Raw genomic sequence first — 24,709 nt, forward strand, 5'->3', positions numbered from 1 at the left:
AACCAACAGCCCTTGGTCGAAGTCAAACTAGGTATTTTGTTATACACCTTTGCTTCATCATCATTAATTTCCTGGCTGAATTTTAATTTGAATCTGTGTTAGTGACTTTGTGTGGCAAGTATTCAAAGGACCCAACTCTATCTCAGTCTTAAAATACCAAGTTCCTTCTTTCATATGCATACAGACAAACAATGAAAAAAGAAAAGGTATCTTGACCCAAGTGATGCCTGATGTCTGGTAATAGGTCACAGTGGATGCTTTTGCTATACAATTTATTCTACATTCAGGTAACATTATTTTAAAATTTTTTGGAAGCACTTCTATTATTCTTTTCTCATCTTATATTTGAAATATATTTGCCATTAGCTGGTCCCAGAACAGTAAACAGTGACAGTGCATCACTTGCACAGAGAATTCACTAGGGAGCTTAGTATTCATTAGAAAAGAACCTGAGCATTATTTACATGATTAAACAGTGAAAATCAGAAGTTGTCTGCAGTATACCCAGACGACATCTTAAGAATAGCTATAAGATGCTCTGACTCACCAGTCTGCTGAACACTTCCTAGATTTAATATTTTTCATTTTAAATTCAGTTACTCCTTGCAATATATCAAAAAGCAAGTACTCCAGAGAATGTGATTTCTTTAAGCATGCTTCCCGAGGCCTGAAGAACAGCCAGGCCAAGAGGGTTGTGATTAGCAGCACACAGTCCAGTTGGAGGCAAGTTATCATCTTCAAGAAAACACCATTAACATTAGAACAGAGAAGAAGTATGAACATAACTAGAGAACCGAAATGTTAATCAGTATCAGTTTTAACTGTATCTTCATTGGGAGTGACTTGTAATCGTGTTACTAGTAAATCTACTAGTTACTAACACTTCAAGTCTAGATTATTCAGTTAAATGATAGTATAATAATAATAATCCTGTTGGTCTTTAAATCCTAGTCAAACAACTCTTGACTTACACAGGAAACATTTCTTTAGCCAAATCTGCACTTCTGCCTGGGACTCCAATCATGAAGGCTGGCTATAAAATCTGAACACAAGAACTGGTGGAGAGTACAGGCAAACCAGGCAGTACTTTAGATGCAACATGAGCACTCATCACTTAGAGCTGGTAACAGTTTTCAGGTTTGCTTCTACACACTTTGGCAAAAAGAGGAGATGGAAAATGCTTGCTTCTTAGACCTGACATTAACTCGGGATATAACAACTTAGCTTACAGTGCCAACTTTAAAAACACAGGGGTAAGGAAAACTCAGAAGAACTTAAGTAAATCCCACACAAATTAAAATAAAAAGAAAATTATTTCTTCAGTACTGATAAACAAATGTGCACTATTTAAAAATCTTTATATTTTCTGATTAGCTTGTTAAGATACATAAAGAAGAAACATTAGACAAACACTTCATAAAGTCCTTTATTAAAGCAATTTCCTTTTCTTAAAAAAAGTGCTAATCACCAAAGTAATTAAAAAGATAATTTTGTGCATAAATATAATTATTACTGTACAGATATTGCAAAGTAAGTGTTTGCATAGATTTCACAGTACTCCTTTATTACTGTCTAAACCAGCCTACCCTCTTTAAGTTCTTCAGTATTATCAGGAATGCTTTGGTTCATACTGAATATAATAGATAGAACAATACAAATAAAACAACAATTGCATTTTATGACTTACTGGAATAGCTAATCTTCAAGTGGGAAACAAATTTTGATTACAAGCAAAGATATATAAGCCTCACCCTTCTTTTTCTGAAGAATGGAGCAATCCTTTCAGAACTCTACGGAGTCTTCCATGATGCTTTGTCTTGCTTTCATCTGCCAACTTTTTAGCTAGAAAAATTCTGAAAGATATCTGCACCCTCAACCCAGTTCCGAAAACAGGATAGCCCTTTGTCTCTGATCTGTTTTCTTCCCTTGTCAGTAATGACTTCTCCAGTTTGTTTCACAATCACCAGTTTAGGAATTGCTGTTATGTTGTATTTCTTCTTCAGATCACTGAGGGGAAAAAAATTAAAAATATAACACACCATTAGGGAGCATTTTAAGAAAACTCCTAGTCTCTCATGAAGGGTACTCTGGCCAGGGTGCATGGAAGAGCAGAAGTGATGAGTGCCTAAGCTTCCTCAGAACTTAAGGCAGAGCACTGGGTAGTATAGGGAGATGAACATGCCTGCAGCTGGGAGTTTACATGCGGAAATTTAGCTCAGTTTGTTCAGAGAATTGCAGCACACTTCATTTAACTGCTCTTCACTGCTGCCTGCAGTCTCCACAGGAACAGAGACTGACTCTCAGAGACTATAAAGAGGTCCGTGGAAGGCAAGTGTGACACACACTTCCACCTTGCTTTTACTAGCCAGAAACAGATGTCTTCTGTTACCTTTTTGCTGGATAGGAGGAGGATGTCACTTAAATTAGCATGAGATATTTATTCCAGTACAAAGATGTTCAAGTGTCCCAATCCCGTAGAGCTATTTCCTGCAATTTGCATTAAAGCGTGATTCATAATCTTTCAATGTACACAGAAGAGATTGCAGAAATTTCTTAAAACTCCCTCAGTGAAACAGTCCTTCTACATACAAGATTTGGAACAAGTTGTCCAAGAATAGAATTTCAACAACTCCCCTGTCCATCACATAGACAATAGCAGCCTTTTATGCCAGGAACTAGAAAAATCCAGATAGATTACAAATAACTCCGTATTAAATATCCTACTATTTTATAACAAAACATAGTTAAAATATAGTTAATAAAATAAAAAAGCCCAAGGAACAGTAATGTTTCATGAACAAAATGGAATCTACTCAAGCAATTGATGCCAAGTAACTCAGGAAAATTAGTCAGAAAAGACTTCTGAAGGATGAAAATCTAATGGGATCAAACTTAAGATACATGTAAAATTTAAAAAATGGATTAATGATACTGAAAATAAATAAATAAACAAAAAAACACATTTGGGAAAGAAAAAACCTAGAGGACACAAAACATCCAAAAAGAAACAAAAATACTGGCTGACATTGACACATGATAAATAACAAGCGATGACTACTAATTATACACCACGGAGACAAAACTGTACAAATAGCAGGCTATCAGCTGCATGAAGCAGTAAAACAGAATTCACTGTTTATATAGATAAGTCAAAAGAGATGAGTAAGATGCAAACAAAAATAATATGCAAAAACATAGAGAATGAACAGGCAACAGAAATGGCAAGATGGAAAACACTTCCAAGGAAAACAGTTTAACAGCTATGACACAGCTGATTTGTTACAGGACAAAATGAAGAGGAGGAAAAAGAGCAAGGCACATGGATCTATCTTTATAGAAAGACATTGTCTTCTATACAAGAAATTCACCTTGCTCGGAAGGGTGGTATTTCACTGCAAGTGAAAAAGTAAAATTCAGGACACAAATGAGCCAGAAAAAACGATTCTGAAACTAAAACTTAATTACTAGCACTGACAACTTCTTGCCGTGAGTTTTATTAATTCACAACAGAGGTAAATAGAAAGCAGTCAATGAGATCTAAGCTCATTAAACACCTCAATGGACATCAAATAAAATCAGAGTTAGCCGTTGAGAGTGCTGCTCAACAGGAGGAACCTCAAGCACTTCCAGAAACTCCAGAACCATCTCACTGCCTCAGCTCTAATGGAGAAATAAAAGCAGATAACAAATGTCTGAAGTTCCCCGCCATGTTTATCAGGACACAGCAAAAACAAATTCTTTCCAAATACATGGCAACAGCAAAAATAACTACTTTCATTAACCCTAGATGTCCAAAGAAGAAAATATTTGTCAAACATAAATAACAGGCAAATAGGTTTAGAGTGATGGTCATGAAGTGACCCTTATCAAACTAAGATAAAAGGCACAAAAACTATTACCTATCTTCTACCATGTCACACTATTCATAGGTCATCCCCAGAACATCTATTCATTGTACTAGATGTTCACAGTAGAGAGCCATGAATGAAAAAATATAGATGCTAATGAATTTGTAATGTCCATTTTGGAAGGCAGCAGTTAAAGAAAATATCTTCTAGCATATCGCACTCACAAATGATATTCCACAGTTTAGCAGTACGAATGCAAGCTATGATGGCAGAGATGCTGGTATCTAACAGGAAAAGACAGAAACAAAATCTATACATAAGATCCAAGTTGTGAAGTCTAAAATAAAGCCTAGAAAAATGTAATAATTTTTGAGGAAAAGGTCATGTGTTTCAGAAGGGCTATAAGAAACAGGTTAAGTGAACTACAATAGTTTAGCTAAAAGTTGACAACCTCCCCCAAACAAATATAATCTGTTGTATGGAAAATTACCCCCCTGCAACGCCTTTTATCAAAGTGAGCAGAAATTAAGCACCTTTAGAAGAACCTGAGGATAGAGACACAACAAGCAATAACGGAACCGCCAACTTCCAAAATATGAATAACACCACTCTCAAAACAAAATTTAAACACTAAATGGAAATGTAGTGCCTGAGTGCTATCACTACAAGCAAGAACATCTGCTGTGTGAGGTTCAAATCAAAGAATTTTGATCAAGTAGGAAAAAAAAGATTTGTAAACATTGTTAAAAAATACAACACATTAATACATAGACATTCTCTATGATTTCCTGGAAAAGAGAAGTCATCTTAAAAATACAGAAAATAAGACCTAAGTGAAATATTGGCCCAGAAAAGGCATTCCCAAAACACATCTTCCCTTCTGTATTTTTCCTTAAGAGAAGAAAAATCAGCAGTTGAAGAATACTGCTCTGCCATTACATCACCTAAGCGGTAATGCAGGAAATATTACAGCAGCAGCAATAATATGGTCTACCAACAGGTTTGCTTTCCCAGTGAATTCTGAAATAAAACTAAGCAGCCAAGAATCGCTATAGAACTTTCTGAAGTCTCTGCTAAAATGGGAGACAAAAGCATTCCAAAGCAAGTTCACATACAACCCATGAAAAAGACAATCACCTCATACTACTTGCATGACAAACAAGATGGGTAGAAGATGCATTTTACTGGTTCAGTGGACAATAAAATAGCTTGAGATACCTAACACAATTGTAGCAGAGACTGAGCAGTAGGAAACTGAAGATAATTTGCTATGGAGTCTGTAAACTTTGCTTTCCTAAGGGAACGCATATACAGCTTATCGGCTCCAGCACAGCATCTTGGTTACACAGCTTCTGGGCTGAAGGTTGCTTGCATCAAGCCAGACTGAAACTTGCACAAATTTTGCTCACTTGTGTGCAACTTGTAAGATGAATGGAACTGAGGAAGGCTTAGGAACAATTCTGCAGACAACGCCTCTTAATCACTGCGTATGTGTGTACAGGTACTGACAAACGATTTTTTAAAACCCGTTAAGGATCCTATAGGGATCTCAAGAACTATGACTCACCCACACAAACTACATTCATGCCACAGGACTAACTCCAATGACAATTTAAGAAATCATTAACTGTAAATAGAAACATCACACATGCTACAAAGATGAACTCAATTTTCATACAGTAAAATACAATGATATAACACATGACATTCTTAAAAATCAGTTCCCTAGCTATTCCCAGGTAAGTGTAAAGGCACACACAGTGTCTTACAGACTGGAAAAATCTAAGACCCAAACATACAAAGCACAAGAGGAAGCTATAATAAAAGATAGCTATGGAAAACTGACCAAGCAGGGAACCTTCTAGTCAAATCCTTTCAGACATCAGGCCTCGGCTATGCAGGCTAGAGCATGAGAAGACAACCTTCATTTGCATATGAAATACCAAAAAGATTAATTTGAGTCAAACTTCAAGTCACTGTAATTGTTATGTCTTTTGACTCTTATGAGAAGACTAGAAGAAAGTTTCTGAGAGCACAGATTTTATATTACTAGGTAGTACTGGCATTGGCTGGAATGGAGTTAATTTACTTCACAGCAGCTTGCATGGTGCTGTATTTTAGATTTGTTACCAAAACAGTGTTCATAAGACACCAATGTTTGATCTGTTGCTGAACAGTGCTTACACAACACCAGGCCCTTTCTTGTTTCTCATGCTGCCCCACCAGTCACTAGGGCTGGGGGGGCACAAGGAGTTGGGAGGGGACACAGCTAGGACAGATGACCCCAACTGACCAAAGGTATATTCCACACCATAAGCCCAAGAAAGGAGGAAGAAGGAACAACGTTTGGAGTTAAGGCATTTGTCTTCCAAAACAACTGTTATACCTTAAGAAGCTCTGCTGTCCTGGAAATTGCTACAGATCTGCCTGACAATGGGAAGCAGTGAAAGAATTCCTCATCTTGCTTTCCTTGTGTGTTCACCTTTGCTTCATCTGTTAACCTGTCTTTATCTCAATCCACAAGTTCTCTCACTTTCAACCTTCAGATTCTCTTCCCCATCCCCTGGGACAGCGAGTGACCCAAGAGCTGTGCAAGGCTCAGCTGCATACCAGGGCTAACTCACAACACAGGCAAGTGTTTTCATATAAGCGTTTAAGATCCATACACAAGATGGGTTTTGAGATGTAGACAAGACAAGGCAAAACTAATATCATACCAGCAACACAAGTCATACATTTTATGCACTCGTGTAATGTGATACCTGGCACTATTTGAATTTTAACAGCATTCTCTTGGAAGTGTTTTCACTTGAAAGTGAGGGACACCTTGCTAGCCTGCTTCTAGCACTATAGCCTGTATACACAGCTGTACATCTATTTTACCTGTGAACTTTCTGCATTGTTAAGTGTTAGTCATATGAACTAGCACATCATATGGATGGGATTCAGTTTTAAAGTGTCTGTTGAAGAGTTTGGGATAATAGTCTAAAAAGACTAAGAGCAGACAGTAGCTCTTAACTGCTCAGATACTTTCACTCTCTTCTCCTTTTGCCTCCCTTTTTAGCCTACTGCTCCCCTCCACCCCATTCCTGTAGGTGCCAATCCACCTTCATACCTAAAGCTTCCTAATATAAAATGTAAGAATGCCCTTTTTATTTTCCTTTTTCAGGAATTCTAATTTTCACTGAGGTGTACAGGTCAGGGACTCAGTAAATACCTGCCTATTTGGTAGCCTGCAAGAACTACTAGCATGCACTAGGCACCCACAGAGAATAACCCCTTTCACAATAGGGCTCAGTTGTCTGTGTGTCATAATTAAAACATCTGTCCCCATTTACTAGCATGTGTTGTTGACATCTTCTGTCCTACTCCTGCTCTTCCTCTCTACCATTGCCTTTCTCCTCCTAGTGCTCACTTTCTACTAGATTGTCTTCACACACCCCTGCACAGATTGAATGCCTATGCCTCAGGCAGCAAAAATCAACATTAAAGCTGCAAACAGTCAAGGCATCAGGAGCAGTACTTAGTCACACCACAGACTACCTGTAGTAAAGGTGCAGTCCCACCTCAGAGAAATAGTCAGGACTGACAGCATTGAAGAGCCTTGAGATTCTGCTCTGAATTCAGTATTTTGCTTTTCTGCAGGTATATGCAAGGCATTGCAGTTCATACGCTGTAAGTAGGAATGCAGGCTATTTCTTAACAAGACCGAATTCATCCCCAACAAACTCCATGCTTCCAGGTGGTAAACTTAAAATTGGCTCTATTGTGCCTAGAAAAGACTTTAGTCTATGCTGCAATTACTGAACTGAAGTCATCAGCTATAGTACTTTAACTTCAATGAAGATACTGAAACGCCTTCTTCACATAGTCAACAAAAGAGCAGCCAGAGTTATTTACAATGGAACTTTAAAAATATTAATGAATAAAAATGTTAATAAATGTGCTGTTAATCAATATTAATAATAAAATTATTAATTTATGTTAGTCAGTTTTAAAGTTATATTCTTAGTTAGAACTAGTACCTATCCAGAATTAGTGTGGTTTAGTGAACACACATCTGTCTGCTCTAAATCTACAATGATTCACCACTATCTCTGAAGCCAAGCTACCAGTTAATCCAACCTAAGCACCTTGAACACCTCACACAGCCCTTTATTGTTGTATGCAAGAAACTTAACTTCAAAAACTGCCTTTTCATATCCCTCTGCACTTTGTTCTTCAGTTAGCCCTTCAAACGCTATAGTCTCACACCTATCTGTGAAAGGATAAGCTGTTTCTCGACAGGATGCTGAAGGGTATTATGGGCCCCACAGAAAAGCCAATTAAACTATCTCTGTACCTCCATTCCACATGACTTGAGCAAAAGCAGCGACAGAAATAGACCCCTAATCCGCAGAGGCTGAAGCTGTAAATGCATTCCCATGGGCCATGCCAAACAGCTTGCTGAGTGCAGTAAATTCAAGTGCTACGTTTCCATCAGGAAATATGCCTGGATTCTATTGGAATCGGTAGTGACAAATAGGTTGCTATTTCAACCTATTTTCAAGTCAATGAAAACCTTTTTAGAAAACCTTAACATGAATTGGCTGCTGACATGCAGGAATGAGACAAAGAACCGTGAAATAGTTCCTGGCTTCTGGCTGTTTGCTCCTGAGGTTGTCAAAATGCACTGACAAAACAAGATTAGTAAACCTGCTCCACATTGAGTAAGTAGCTAGGGTGCTACCCAGCTCTATCCCAGGGTAGTACACAGGGATGGCCCTAGAGCTAAATGCAACTATAAGTTACTAGAAGCATGAGAATAGAGCTCTTTGTTAGAAGAAGCTTTTGAGTTGAATTACCCAGTCTATATTTAAAAGTAACACTAAATCCTTCACTTTGGCGACATCTGTAACAATAGTCTCCATAACCTACTTATACATATTTAAAGGGGAAAAAAAGCAACCCTTTACTAGTATACGTATTTATAGTCTCCAGCTATAGGCATTTCAGTGGCCCTAAACATCTTAACTGTCCCCTCATAATCCCAATCTCTACTTCTTGATATGAGCTAAATCATCCTTCTGACAGCGACCCAAATCGGTCTGCACCCTTGACTCAGGTCATCAAAACAGCTCCTGGTATTATCCTTCAAGCTGTTACTTACACATGATCATATCCTTTCTCTTGATCGCTTTGCTGAGCAGGCTGCCTATAGGAATGCCCATTTAGAAACCTATCAGCACAAGAATTTCACATCCCAATTCCCACATGCATTTGCCACAGCTAAACTCAAGCTGTTATTACGTTTCTTTTCCACCTACTTTACCTCTATCTGTTCGAAATTCTTAATAGTTTGCTCCACTCTCCCCTAAGTTGTTCATCTATGAGTTTTGCTCCTTCTTCATTTGCCTTTTATTCCAGAGCATTAATAAGCTACCCGGCACAACCTTAAGTACTGCAGTGCTGAAAAACAACCGTTTGATCCTCGTTTGCCCTAAGTTTGTTTTTAATTTGCTATTCGCATCATGTTGTTAACATGCGGGGTCTCTACCAGCCCTGCTTTACAAACCCTTCTTTTAAATCCTAAACGAAGCACACAAAACTAGTTCTCCGTCACCGCATTCATAGAATCATAGAACTGTCCAGGCCGGAAGGGACCTCCAAAGGTCATCTAGTCCAACCTCCCTGCAGTCAGCAGGGACCCCCCAACTAGACCAGGTTGCCCAGGGCCTCGTCGAGCCTCACCTTGAATATCTCCAGGGAAGGGGCTTCAACCACCTCCCTGGGCAACTTGTTCCATTGTTCCACCACCCTCACAGTAAAGAACTTTCTCCTAATCTCCAATCTAAATCTGCTCCCCTCCAGTTTGAAGCCATCGCCCCTCGTCCTGTCACTACAGGCCTTTCTAAACAGGTTCTCCCCAGCCTTTCTGTAGGCCCCCTCAGGTACTGGAAGGCTGCTATTAGGTCTCCCCAGAGCCTCCTCTTCTCCAGGCTGAACAACACCAGCTCCCTCAGCCTGTCCTCATAGCAGAGGTGCTCCATCCCCCTGATCATCCTTGTGGCCCTCCTCTGGACCCTCTCCATCAGGTCCATGTCCTTCTTATATTGAGGGCTCCAGACCTGCACACAGTACTCCAGGTGAGGTCTCACCAGAGCAGAGTAAAGTGGCAGAATTACAGGCTAAAGCCCAATGACTCCTCTGAAGGAAGCATGCTGTGAGCTGAGCGTTAGTGCTACCCCTACGCGGGAGCCCAGCCACCAGCAGCCGCTCGGCGGAGGCCGGGGGGAGGCAGGACCAGGCTGGCCGGGTGCGGTGCCCTCCGCCTCCCAGAAGGACGCTGCAAACCGTGTTTCACCGGGAAGGGAAGAAGCGGACCGAGAGGGCGGGCGGCCGTCCGTCCCCAGCAGCTTTTCTATCAGCGGCTTCGGTGTCCCGTCCCGCTGCCGGCTACAGCATCCTGCCCCCCGCCCCGCCGGAGACACTGGCGGCCACCCCACCGGCCGTGCCCCGCCAGCCACGGGAGAAGCCCCGCGGGGGCCGGGGGTCGCCGCCGGCGGTACTCACTGCTTATAGGGGTCGTGGAAGGGCAGGGCCAGCCAGTCGCCGTGCATGGCGCGCATGTAGCCCGCCATCTCCTCGGCGCTGTGGTCGGAGGAGATGAAGACCACCTCGAAGGGGGCGGGGGGCTGGGTCTCCTCCAGCAGCTCCGTGTAGAAGTCGCAGAGAACGGGGGTGAAGTCGCGGCAGGGCGAGCACCAGCCGGCGGCGAAGTACAAGCCCACGACCTTGTTCTGCAGGGCGTCCTCGGGGTCCACGCTGCGCCCGTCTCTGCTGACCAGCACCCGCCCGCTGAACACGTCCACCATGCTGCCTCTGGCCGCCCCCCGCGGGGCGCACCGCCGCCGAGGCCGGCACCGGGGGCTGCGAGTCCAGGCCACCCCCTCCGCGCCGGGACCGGGCCGCCTTCCTCCCGCGGCGCGGCACCGCTCCGCCCGCCCGCCCACATACACCGCTCTAGTGATCGGCTCACCCCACACCCGGCTCCCCCGCCCGCCGGCCCCACCTTTATACCCTCCGCCGCCTCCCGGCTCCGCCCACCACTGACTGACAGGGCCGCTCGCCAATGGCCGCCTCGGGGGGCGTGGCCCTGCCCCGCCCTTGCGGGTGGCAGGAGGACAGCGCCCCCCGCGGAGGCGGTGGGGAGTGCGACCTCCCCCGCGTTCCTCCGAGCGCCCGGCGGCCTGCGTGGGAGCGCGAACGCCTGTCGGGACTTGCTACGATCACTGAAGACACCGAGCTTTTAATAAATTTAAGCAGCTGACGTGCGGAAATAGACTCAAAGTTGTCAAGTAGGTATGTTATTGTGTATGAGTATTGTGTGCAGGTCTGGAGCCCTCAATATAAGAAGGACATGGACCTGATGGAGAGGGTCCAGAGGAGGGCCACAAGGATGATCAGGGGGTTGGAGCACTTCTGCTACGAGGACAGGCTGAGGGAGCTGGGGTTGTTCAGCCTGGAGAAGAGGAGGCTCCGGGGAGACCTAATAGCAGCCTTCCAGTACCTGAAGGGAGCCTACAGGAAGGCTGGGGAGAGCCTGTTTAGAAAGGCCTGTAGTGACAGGACGAGGGGCGATGGCTTCAAGCTGGAGGGGAGCAGATTTAGATTGGAGATTAGGAGAAAGTTCTTTACTGTGAGGGTAGTGGAGCACTGGAACAGGTTGCCCAGGGAGGTGGTTGAGGCCCCATCCCTGGAGATATTCAAGGTGAGGCTGGATGAGGCCCTGGGCAACCTGGTCTAGTTGGGGGTGTCCCTGCTGACTGTGGGGGGGTTGGACTAGATGACCTTTGGAGGTGCCTTCCGGCCTGGGCAATTCTATGATTCTATGATTCTATGATTCTGTGATTCTATTCAGTGCTGCAGGGGGGTAGTCCCACCAAACGGTCCCACCCTCTCAACCCTAAAGCCCCCTATTTATGCTACTAACTCATACATATTTGGTATATGTTGCAAGACGCCTATACATAGGTATGTCCTGTCCCGCTTCATATTAAAATTAGCTTCTCGGGTACGTTTCCATAGTCTCCGCCCCTTCGCGCCTGCGCAGTGCCTCCTGCTGGTGGTTGCCGGGGGTCCCAATGATGAAGTAAGGAGGCTCCTCTTTGTCACCGCTAATAACCTTTTTTTGTTCACGCTGACCCAAATCTTCATTGGGACTTATCCAAGCTGCAGGACTGGTTTCAGTCAGTTTTGAGCTGCTCTTGGCTCACAGTTCTTATCTCTTGTTCTGCATCTTGCCCAACATTCTAACTGTTTTTGAGACATATGAATTAACAGATAAACCTACTACTCTATCAAAAGTTAGTTATTTGACTGTTAGTTATTCTTCCCCATATCACAGTGACCACCAGCATGCCGACACCCCACCTCTGCAGCTTGTCACGGAGTTCCCTGTCTCTCCCTCGAAGTCGGTCAGCTTGGGCACTGGGCTGACTTCATCTTCTTGTGGAATATACAGTACTGAATTTTTTTCTAGCATGGGAATCACCTGAATTCTGGTTATAAAACAGGCTATCCTCTGCCCAAGCAGAGGAGGAATTCTCATTTTATTCCAGTGCACTTATCATACCTTTTTCTCCAGCTGATACTGAGTAAGAAATTAATAAAAAGTGTTGTGAATAGTATTGTATTACAAATATGCCGTCTCTTTTCCGCCTAAAGCAACCTGCAAAAAGGAAATGAAAGATGATTTGGCTGTTGAAAGCTTAAATTGCAGTTTAATTAAAAGGTCATGATAGGGTGATAATGACACCTTGTACATGGTCTCATTTTTATTAATTGCACAATACTCAATTAAAAGATAATTTATCATAAACAAAAAATTATCAATACCCCCAAAACAAATTCTAATATTTATACTGCATACTTTAAGTGCTTAATCATGGAGGTCCCAAAGAAAATATTTCACATTAAAGCTGTGAGTCCAAATGCATTCCAGGTTTCTGATGTTTGGTTGGTCTTTTTAAAGCTGCAGCCCTTCAAAAATCTGTCAATTTTACTTTTGAAAAAGACAGAGTTGGGATAAGTATGTGAAACCACTCAAAAGGAAGCAGTCTTCGAGAAATAAGGAGTTAAAATGTAAGCTGGGTTCCTTCTTTAAATCCCCTATCTCCTAACAAGGTCGACAATACTGTTTTGCTGCTTCAAGACATCAGTGTGCTGGTCTCAGGACTACTCCCTACATTCCTGCATCCTCTCTTGTCATAGCTCTGAGTAGTTGCAGGCCCCGTTTGTGGTCAGTCAGGCTACATTTGCTGGATCTTACCAAATCACGAAGGTAATAAATTGTCTGAGAGAACAGAACGAGTTGATAGGAAGGAACACCAGAACATGAAGTAGTGGCTTCAGCAATTTTAGGATGAACCAAGGTCACTCTGACCTTGCCAAGTACACCAAGAAGCTACCCAAATTAGGAAGAGTTCAGAAGTTTAACCTGAGGAAGACTCACAAGACGATCCCCCACCCTGATGAAGGCACCGGAACTCCCACCAGATGAATACCCAAGATGGAAGACTCCGCCTATATATGAATATGCATGTAAAGATATGAATATGCATGTAAAGATTATGTAACCTACACTCAAACTTGTATAAAAAAGCTGCACTGATTGCTAACGGACGGAACTCTTTGTCCAGGGCGGCCTGGAGAGTTCCCCAACGCGTTGTTAATAAATACCTCCTGCTTATGGACTTGAAAACTTAGTCTCTGAGCAGTTTCTATTTTATGAGCAGTTTCTATTTTCTGAGACTGCAGTTTCTATTTCGCCTTTTGGGTCAAATTTGGCATCATATGCATCATGCATGAATCAAATACTGAACACTAGAATGTAACTAAAGTTAATTGTGGTGAGTGCTTGGCTAGGTAAATTGCAACTAGGTTCACTGTGAAATTAGGTCCAATTTCTACATCTGACCATCTACTGACCATGTAGTGTGCACTGTAAGAACTACAATACTTGACATCAAAAATGAAAATTTAACTTTGTATAGGAATAAACTAGGTAGTGTCCTCACATACACATACCTTTCCTTTTTGAAATGTCTTTTTTTTCCATTGAGGTGACCCAAAATTTTTGGTTGTCTGCTATCACTTTCCATCCTGAGTGAAAGAAACAAGGTATTATTTTAAAAGTCTGACTGCTTAAGAGAAAGCCCAAAGAAGCACAGCAGAAGAAACACAGCAGTGGGTGTTTTTCAGTAGGCTTCATCAAAGGTAACCACCTGGTTGTAGGATCAGTTTAATTTGGGAGATGCATTCTCCTGCCCTTTCTCTTACCCCTTTTTCCTTTTATTATGCAAATATACTGCTAATTAAATCACTGTTTGCTTCTTGTGCAAAAGCTCACACATCTTTTAAAAAGCATAGAGTTCAGCCATTATTACTTTCTGAGATTTTTTTACATACAAATTAATCTTTACGAATGAGGCCTTTTAATTTATCTCCTAGTATATCTATTGCAATTACTATTCTGCTATTTTACGGGGGGCGGGGGGAATGCTTAGGTGTTTGGAAAGTGGGTTTTATTAAAATATTTCTCCATTTTCAGAGGCTGTTGAGCTGTGTTGTTTTTCAAATCCAAGAATCTGCTTCCAGCACAGAAGTGACATTTAAAACAACATAATCCTTCCATCTCACACATCTCCCATCAATCCTTTCTCCAAGTTTTGAATGCTGTTTTGTGCTGTTACCCCCTTCAGACTTCCATCTGATGTCAGAATTGGAAGACAAAAGGATCTGTGAAAGGTTGCCTGCACAGAAGTTCAGCTCACCTAAGCCTTTGATTTGCCCTACCATCTGCCTTTGTGAGATCCCTTGTGAAACAGGATGGAGTCAGTGCCTTGGGAGCCACAGAAAAATGGAAAAAACCTTCCATTGAAGTTCAGGCTGCCATAGATTCATTATTTATATTCCTACCAATTTCTCCTTCAGACAGTGAAAACATTTTCTCAGGTATTATGAACTGAAGCAGTGACCCAGGAGACTTGCAGCCACCCCACCTCTAAACTTAGAAAGCTGGTTAGCCAGACACGGTGCAATTCCATGAGAAAAGGACATACTGAGATTGTCATCGAGGCCTTTGGCCACACAGGGAAGAGTTCCCAGCTCCCTGTAACTCCACAGGGAGAAAGAGCTGGATGTACAAGGTGCACAAGGTTTGACCTTACAGTTGTCTGTACTAAGCTGGTTGACAACCAGCAGAGAAGGGAGTCCAAGCTGACAGGGAGCATACCTGTAGCCAGTACAGTGCTTCACTGCTTCCTACGTATGTAACTTGATGAAAGCCTGTCTGCATGTAAAACAGCTGCCATTTTTTACCTCCGGTAATTCTTGTAGCTGGTAACAAGCATGATCTCACATATGAGAAGATAACTGTATTACCTTCTGTTAATTGTTTTCATTTGGGTATGTTTTCCCCTTCCCTAAGCAGGGATAAAACAGAAGACAGGATGAAAGTTCAAAACGCATGCTGAAGACTGTATGGCTTGAGCCATACCCCATCTGTACAGAAGACAGGCACATGCAAACATACCAGCTTATGAAGAAAATTATGAATTACTGGCTGATGTGCTCCAGATCATAAATCTCAATGATAGTGATATTAAGAAATTGCTACGAAGCATGAGAAACCAGATACATTTTGGGGGGGAGCTTTTCGTGACGAACTCTGTCAGGACTGGACATATTTATTGAAAATGCTGTACACCACAGAAAATCTGAGTAGTATGGACCAATACAAAAAGTTTCACTTTACGATTTATAGCAAGGAGGCTAGAGCCAGTTTTGGCTACACATGTTTTCTAGGATTATTCTCATTAGAGGCGTCAGCACTGTTGTGATTTATTCCGTTCCCTAATTTCTACTCGGACTGACAGAACCATAGAATCATAGAACTGTCCAGGCTGGAAGGGACCTCCAAAGGTCATCCAGTCTGGCCTCCCCGCAGTCAGCAGGGACACCCCCAACTAGACCAGGTTGCCCAGGGCCTCATCGAGCCTCACCTTGAATATCTCCAGGGATGGGGCCTCAACCACCTCCCTGGGCAACCTGTTCCAGTGCTCCACTACCCTCACAGTAAAGAACTTTCTCCTAATCTCCAATCTAAATCTGCTCCCCTCCAGTTTAAAGCCATTGCCCCTCGTCCTGTCGCTACAGGCCCTTGTAAACAGGCTCTAATAATGGAGCTTTTTATTCAGAAACTGTGGACCTTTCTCAAGGGAGAGTATTAGCTCCGAGATGACACTATCGGAAAGCTTATAAACAATGCTCATCCAGTGGAAGCCTCTGGGGAATGCCAGGATAAAATAAATGAGATATAAGCTTGCCACCAGAAAATATTGCATTTCTAATTTTGCTAGAAAACAAGATTTTTATTATTTAATTTACTATATTATTTTAATATACCAGTATTTAGTTCTGTCTTTTAATCTAAAAACAATATTTTCAGTTCATTTGTGCTGACATTGCAAAGATGATCCTACTTTCTTCATGTTTTGTTTCAGTTTGCATTGAAGTTAATCAGATATGTGGGTTTTGACAAGCAAATGAGAATTTAAAAAACATACTAAGAGCTTGCATCAATAAAGTCATGTTTTCAATGATACAAGGCAGCATGCTGAGAAAGAGACATAGAAGAAATGAAATGGAAGTAAAAAAAGTTCAAACTTGCTGACTCTTGTATAATATAATATACAATCAAGGCAGTGTAATTCCATACACCTCCAGTGACAGAGCTAATGTCTCTATTAACTATATAGAAGTTAAACTAGGAGAAGGTTCTGAAAGCCTGTCCACATCTTTAATGAACATACCCTTCACTCTCTCCTCCATAGACTTTTTCCACAGCTGGCACTGTTCTGAATAGTAAAGAATTTGATCCAATAAACGTTTGCATGAGCAGTCTCTTATAACATGTGGTATATGCATGATTCTTAAGTGGTCCGTAGGAAATGCATACCTGTATACCACAATTGCATTGGCAAGTCCTACATGCATCCCGTGAAGCCATAAGGCAAAAGCTGTCTAAATTTACTCAAAGGAGAATATTACCTGCATGAGGGCTTGTTGTGCCTGTGTTCAATTTGACCATTAGCACATCATGTACTTAATTATACTTTAATTAATTAAAAAATAGAAGTAACAAACCTAATAAAGATAAACTTTATCTTTAAGGTCTCTTCCAACCCAGACCAATCTATGATTCTGTGATTCTTAGTCTCAAGCCCATACATTAACCAATGAGCTGTGGAGAGACTAGCGCACAAAGAAATACTGAGCCAAAAAAATTTCAATTTTGCCATACACAATCTGCAAACTCAAATAGTTATTGGATATTCATAGCACTCCTTAGAGCTGCCACATTTGGTACACTGTTCCCTCGGCTAGGATCAGGAAACCCAAATATTTGGGTCTTTATTTCATAGTCAGCAGTAATACAAATACTTTGTAAATCACCCTGCATAACTGTTCTTGGATCTACTTCCCCTATGTAAACTCCAAACACAAATGAAAGAATATTCTATTTTTTCAAGTAGAAATACTAATAAAATAATTAGTGCATAGGCTCTTTAAACTACAATTCTATTACTAATATTCAAACTGTCTAGTGGTTAACAACACACCGCAAACACCAAATGTTAGCTGTAAGGGAATCTTGCTTTTCCTGGATAAGAGAGACACTGGGACGTATCTTATTCTTACTATGAGTTCATCCAGCATCAGGTCAGGACTGAATAAGAGCTCTAACTGGTAGCAATTAAGAAAAAACATTCACCATGGAAGATACTGTTTAGGTAAGGAGTAGCCCCCCTTTTTTTTTGAAGCAACAGATTGTTACAAATGACAGGTAGTAATTATTATAGATAACAATTGTTATACTAACATTTGGAAAATACCTCTGGGTCCCAGCTTAATATGTGCTCTTGGCATAAATACACAATAGCACACACAGCAAGGAGGAAAGAATGCCATTAGGAAGACTTCGATTAGCTGGATTTGAGAGATTGCAAGGAATACTTCTTCTTTTAATGAGAAAATAAACCTATTAACAGATTCTAACTAAGCAATAAATCTATTACAAAAAGTGCAACAACTAGGGCTACGTTCTTTGTATTGTTCCTTGGATTCAAAGTTATAGCAGTGCTTTGGGAAAATAGCAAAGGCATATGAATTGCTCTTTGTAGCATGAAAAGCCTGATTTAGCCATCCTTTGTGTCTAACTTTGTCCTGGCTAGTGTGTATAAAATTGCCAAATAAGGTTAGATAGTCTAAATATCAGTGCTGTAACATTTCTGATTTTCAAGCAGGTAAAACAGGGAAGCAATTCAGGGTTGTCTAATGCAGCAGCAGCAGCATGGCAATAAGGGACAGTATTTTTGCCTGCAGCAGTGGAAAAATGCTGAAAGAAGCCTCTGCTCAAGTTCATTTGACTTCAGATACTCTTCTTCACTCCTTAGCCTTTTGGCAGTTTAGAGTAATTGAGCAGAATTTTTTTTGTGATGAAACCTCTGACTAGGTGCATTCCTTTCAGGATTAGAATCATCCAACACCAGACCCTGCATTTCTGTGCCTTATGGGAAGTGTAAGGCTGTGTGAGACTTCATGCAGAATCCAGCTTAGTCCTCTACAGTGACTACCAACCACCATCTGAAACCGCTCAAAAGGAAGCAGTCTTCGAGAAATAAGGAGTTAAAATGTAAGCTGGGTTCCTTCTTTGAATCCCCTATCTCCTAACAAGGTCGACAATACTGTTTTGCTGCTTCAAGACATCATTGTGCTGGTCTCAGGACTACTCCCTACATTCCTGCATCCTCTCTTGTCATAGCTCTGAGTAGTTGCAGGCCCCGTTTGTGGTCAGTCAGGCTACATTTGCTAGATCTTACCAAATCACGAAGGTAATAAATTGTCTGAAAGAACAGAACGAGTTGATAGGAAGGAACACCAGAACATGAAGTAGTGGCTTCAGCAATTTTAGGATGAACCAAGGTCACTCCGACCTTGCCAAGTACACCAAGAAGCTACCCAAATTAGGAAGAGTTCAGAAGTTTAACCTGAGGAAGACTCACAAGACGATCCCCCACCCTGATGAAGGCACCGGAACTCCCACCAGACGACTCCCCAAAATGGAAGACTCTGCCTATATATGAATATGCATGTAAAGATATGAATATGCATGTAAAGATTATGTAACCTACACTCAAACTTGTATAAAAAAGCTGCACTGATTGCTAACGGACGGAACTCTTTGTCCAGAGCGGCCTGGAGAGTTCCCCAACGCGTTGTTAATAAATACCTCCTGCTTATGGACTTGAAAACTTAGTCTCTGAGCAGTTTCTATTTTCTGAGCAGTTTCTATTTTCTGAAACTGCAGTTTCTATTTCGCCTTTTGGGGCAAATTCGGTATCACATCTAATCCTTTTCATTCCCAGAACTTTTGATGGGAGAAGGAGACCTGGTTGTCGCAAGGACTCTGCCTCAAGGAGGGACTTGAGAGTTTTGGGTGGTAGTTTCAGTTGCTCTAAGTAATTTGACAGGCACATATAAAAGTAAACAGCCTCTGCTACATAAAAACATCCTCTTCCAGAAAAAAAAAAAAAAAGAGAAAAAGGTCAAGACAATGTTAAGTGTTAAAGGGCTGAAAGAGTATTTTTCTGCAAATAAGCAAGCTGCCAATATAGCTATGTTGCAGCACCTAGTAGAAGCTCGTAATAGAAGTTTTGGCAGAGCACATTGACCCCACAGTAGTCACTTGTCTCAGGGGTTTGCAAATAGCGTCCAGAGAGAGTTTTCTGTCAAACGTGCTCATTTTCATAAGAAATCTCTGGTTTTGCTGTTTGTATAAAGGGAACATTATTTTAAGTCTGGGATTCTCTATACATTGTATTGTATATGCTTTATCTAATCACTATAAAATCCATAGACATTCTCCTTGTACAGTCATACCCAGAATACATAACATCCTCATGCTTTCAAATTTAAAAGCCATTAGAAATAGAGAAATTATTAGGAGCTAAGTCAGGTAAAACATGGTATGTTTTTTGCACCAAGAAAGTGCATCACCAGAAAGCTGGCCATAGGTTGAAAGCTCCACTGCAAGAAGAAAAAGCCTAAGGAAAGAAGACCTATTCCTTTGGTTTAATGTAGGTTAAGAAAACAGTGTCTGTATTGTAGAGCTCTAATGTGACATTTAGCTTGGGAGAATGAAACATGATAAAGATTCAGGTGTCTCTCTGCCTCATGAACTTTGATTTGAGGTAATGGTTTTAAATTGAAAGAGGGGAGGTTTAGATTAGATCTCAGGAAGAAATTCTTCACTGTGCAGGTGGTGAGACACTGGAACAGGTTGCCCAGAGAAGTTGTGGATGCCCCATTCCTAGAAGTGTTCAAGACCAGGCTGGATGGGGCTTTGAGCAACCTGGTCTAGTGGAGGTGTCCCTGCCCATGACAGGGGGTTTGGAACTAGATGATCTTTAAGGTCCCTTCCAACTCTGACCATTCTATGATTCTATGATTCTATGATTTTCATATAATCACATCCTTTTCAGCTACATACAAAATTACCCTAGCTAAGGGGAAAAAAATCATACACAAGGTTGTTGAGTAGAATAAATCCTTTTTCTGTTGTGATGGGTTAACTTTGCCTGGCTTCCAGACGCCCACCCAGCTGCTCTCTCAGTCCTCCCCAACAGAACACAGGCAGAAAGTATGATGAGAAAGTTCATCAGTTGAGATAAAGGAAGAGAGGTTGCTACCAATTACCATCATAGACAAGAATACTCGACCTGGGGAAAAATTAATATATTGCCAATTAAACATAGAGTAACATAGTGGCAAAAAAAGACAAAACCAAAATCACCCTCCTCCCTCCCCCACTGTTCTTCCCAGGCTCAACTTCACTGCTGAATCTTCTACCTCCTCCACCCATCCCTGAGTGCTGCAGGGAGCTGGGGGAGCTGTGGTCAGTTCGTAACACTCCATCACTGCTACTTCTTCCTCCTCACACCTCTCTCCTGCTTCAGCATGAGATCTCCTCCATGGAATACGGTTCTTCATTAACTACTCCAGTGTGGATCACTTCCATGGGCTGCAGCCCTTCAAGAGCAGACTGCTGCAGGGTATGTCCCCTGTGGGCTGCAGCTCCTGCCCAAGAATGCGCTCCAGCATAGGCTCCTTTCCACAGGCCACAGTTGTGCCAGGAACCCTTTCTCTCATATGATTTCCAGAGGTCCCACTCGCTTGGTTGATGGGTTCAGCCATGTCCTTGATGCGTGTATTGAGGCTGGCTATGTCCAACAGAGGGGCAGCTGCTGGCCTCTTCTCATGGAGGGCACCCCTACTGCCCTGCTACAAATGCCTTGCCATACACACACAATACAGCTATTTTAATTTCTTGCATTCCAAGAATAGATTAATCCCAAAATTAGTTTCATGGCTGGCTGAAACAATTCAGAGGAAGAGTTATTTGAATTCAACCATCTTTATCTTAGTCATATTCAAGAAATCAGAAGGCTGTTATTTGAAAACTGGCTGTGCTAGGGATGGTTCTGGGGCCATAGGAACAGATTACTGCAAGTGGGCTATGGTGAAGAAGCAGAAAGTCGTGTAAAAAAATTAAGATGTTGTTTTTGCAAAAGAACAGTTTGGCTAGTTTTTGCAGAAGAGCAGTCTGATCGTCTTGCGATGATGTAGTCAGACCATTATTAACAAAACAAAGGCTTCCCAGGGACATGCAAGAACACTCATCCCTGAGACAAAGGAGAAATCAGTCCATGCCAGAACGCAGTCTAAGGGGAAGATGAATGTTTAAACTGGGACTGGCAAACTTGAGCAATATTACCAAAGAAGGGAATAAATAAATAAGTGAAGTACTCGATACAGGCAGAGTGACAGGGAGAAGTAATCAGGGGCAGGAAAAAGGGAAGTAGTCTGAGGCGTCTGTGATAGGCTGTAAACTCCGGAGTACACAGCCAATGGGGAAACAGGGGAGGGAAATTTCAGCTGGGGAATAGGGAATAAAAACAAAACACGCCAAAACCTGGTGTGCTTGCTTTTGCTGGGTCACCCATTCTTGCAAGAATTTTTAAATAAAATGTGCTTTGTATCGGTCACTGCCTGAGCTGTTGTTACTGGGCAAGGAGTGTTTCCCACAGTCGGGCCCAGGATGCAATGGCCTGGAAGTTCTACAGGCCATTTGCTGCCAGAAGAGCAGATCTGTTGTCAGTATAGATAGGGAGTTAAGTTTTAAAGAAGCCTCAAAGCTCACAGTGAAAGCACATCCCATTCTGCATTTCTGATTGGCTGTGGCACAAATTCTCCCTGCGAGATGCCCTTGAAAACAGCTAACAGACTTGTGACAGGACTCCCCCAGAACCAGAGCATCAAGACAGCCTTCCTTACTCGCTGTTAATCACCTTGCAAAGAGAGCACTACCGTGTGAGACAAGACCAACTTTAATCTGGCCCAGTGATTAAAGGATTATTGCTTCAGAACTAAGCATTTACTGTCCTTATAGCTATAAGGATCGCTATGGTAAAGGCCCTAGTAAAAAGTAGGTTTAGTTGCTGCTGTCTCACTACTGTCCTGAAGATCAGTTCAGGATTTCAGTTAGTTGGCCATGTCACTTCACTCTGCTGTACCACTTTTCCTGGTGGTTACTCTGCACCTTTACCCTGCCAAGTATCCATTCAAGATTAATGACTAATCCTAGTAAGAAAAACAAAACACCACAAGCAAAAAAAATCTCTAAATTGCATTAGTTATTTCTAACATGCTTGCCAGTGATATGATCAGGTAGTTTACAGAAAAGCAGGTACCCACAGAATTAAATTTTCTGTCTTCAGTAGCACAGTGCATACTTTGTTTTAACTCAAGTGGACAAAGTCATCAGCATTACTTATTTTTGCAATCTAGAATTTATTTTGAGCACAAAAAAGGGTTTTACTCCATAGAGTAGTAAAAGCACAATGCATGAAGTAAAAAAATGTTTTTCAAGGATGTGACAGTATGCATCACAGGTTTTCTGCAGTGAAATTTTTAGCATTCTTCAAGTATTTCCCTTCTTCTGCACTTGACGATAAAAGTCTTAAGCCAACAAGGTGTCCCTTTTCACACTTTCAGATTATCTGTAAAAGTATGGTTAGTAATAACTAGTAGTAATTTCAGGTAGTTGTAATTTTGTAATCTGCAAGACTGTTATTTATTGAACTAAAAATGAATAGGGAATAAAAACAAAACACGCCAAAACCTGGTGTGCTTGCTTTTGCTGGGTCACCCATTCTTGCAAGAATTTTTAAATAAAATGTGCTTTGTATCGGTCACTGCCTGAGCTGTTGTTACTGGGCAAGGAGTGTTTCCCACAGTCGGGCCCAGGATGCAATGGCCTGGAAGTTCTACAGGCCATTTGCTGCCAGAAGAGCAGATCTGTTGTCAGTATAGATAGGGAGTTAAGTTTTAAAGAAGCCTCAAAGCTCACAGTGAAAGCACATCCCATTCTGCATTTCTGATTGGCTGTGGCACAAATTCTCCCTGCGAGATGCCCTTGAAAACAGCTAACAGACTTGTGACAGGACTCCCCCAGAACCAGAGCATCAAGACAGCCTTCCTTACTCGCTGTTAATCACCTTGCAAAGAGAGCACTACCGTGTGAGACAAGACCAACTTTAATCTGGCCCAGTGATTAAAGGATTATTGCTTCAGAACTAAGCATTTACTGTCCTTATAGCTATAAGGATCGCTATGGTAAAGGCCCTAGTAAAAAGTAGGTTTAGTTGCTGCTGTCTCACTACTGTCCTGAAGATCAGTTCAGGATTTCAGTTAGTTGGCCATGTCACTTCACTCTGCTGTACCACTTTTCCTGGTGGTTACTCTGCACCTTTACCCTGCCAAGTATCCATTCAAGATTAATGACTAATCCTAGTAAGAAAAACAAAACACCACAAGCAAAAAAAATCTCTAAATTGCATTAGTTATTTCTAACATGCTTGCCAGTGATATGATCAGGTAGTTTACAGAAAAGCAGGTACCCACAGAATTAAATTTTCTGTCTTCAGTAGCACAGTGCATACTTTGTTTTAACTCAAGTGGACAAAGTCATCAGCATTACTTATTTTTGCAATCTAGAATTTATTTTGAGCACAAAAAAGGGTTTTACTCCATAGAGTAGTAAAAGCACAATGCATGAAGTAAAAAAATGTTTTTCAAGGATGTGACAGTATGCATCACAGGTTTTCTGCAGTGAAATTTTTAGCATTCTTCAAGTATTTCCCTTCTTCTGCACTTGACGATAAAAGTCTTAAGCCAACAAGGTGTCCCTTTTCACACTTTCAGATTATCTGTAAAAGTATGGTTAGTAATAACTAGTAGTAATTTCAGGTAGTTGTAATTTTGTAATCTGCAAGACTGTTATTTATTGAACTAAAAATTCAGAATTTGGAGCACATATGATATTAATTGGAGCCATTTGCTTGCACAATTTAATCATGTTTTAAATACAAAAATTTCCATGTGTTAAACCAATGCAATTGGTTAACCCAAATGCAATTTTCTCCCATGTACACTAATTATATCAAATTAGGGACGGGGATAATGTTGTTGGGATTTACAGCATTAGAGAGCATTGCTCATCCTAGGCAATAATTAATCTTTATTTTCTTTTCTCCTCCGTAAAATACCTTGTGTTTATCACATATTATGACCATCCTCTTGGTTAGTCTTAATGGACTCTTCCAATAGTCTTAATTCCACTCTTTTGGAATGACCTCTCATTCTCAGCTCATGATCAGTAGATACTGGATCCATCTCCACCACCCCACCCACCCACC

General features: G+C 41.6%; 1 protein-coding gene across 1 annotated transcript; it reads right to left on the minus strand.

The window, feature by feature from the left end:
- Nucleotides 1–1,427: 1,427 nt before the first annotated feature.
- NXNL2 (nucleoredoxin-like 2) lies at nucleotides 1,428–10,855 on the minus strand. Its single transcript, XM_014947575.1, has 2 exons — nucleotides 10,401–10,855; nucleotides 1,428–2,007 (listed from the first exon to the last, which is right to left on the minus strand). Exons 1-2 carry the CDS (start codon nucleotides 10,700–10,702, stop codon nucleotides 1,839–1,841), a joined length of 471 nt encoding a protein of 156 aa, XP_014803061.1. The 5' UTR covers nucleotides 10,703–10,855; the 3' UTR covers nucleotides 1,428–1,838.
- Between the last annotated feature and the right edge of the window lie 13,854 nt (nucleotides 10,856–24,709).

This window comes from Calidris pugnax, unplaced genomic scaffold (assembly GCF_001431845.1).
Source record: "Calidris pugnax isolate Ruff unplaced genomic scaffold, ASM143184v1 scaffold156, whole genome shotgun sequence".
Lineage (NCBI taxonomy): Eukaryota > Metazoa > Chordata > Aves > Charadriiformes > Scolopacidae > Calidris > Calidris pugnax.

What these genes read in the sequence shown, in the direction of transcription:
- NXNL2 (XM_014947575.1), bottom strand. Translation starts at nt 10,702, where the DNA reads ATGGTGGACGTGTTCAGCGGGCGGGTGCTGGTCAGCAGAGACGGGCGC. An exon ending in TTCCACGACCCCTATAAGCA is followed by an intron (nt 2,008 to 10,400) that starts GTGAGTACCGCC and finishes TTTTCCCCTCAG; the next exon opens with TGATCTGAAGAAGAAATACA.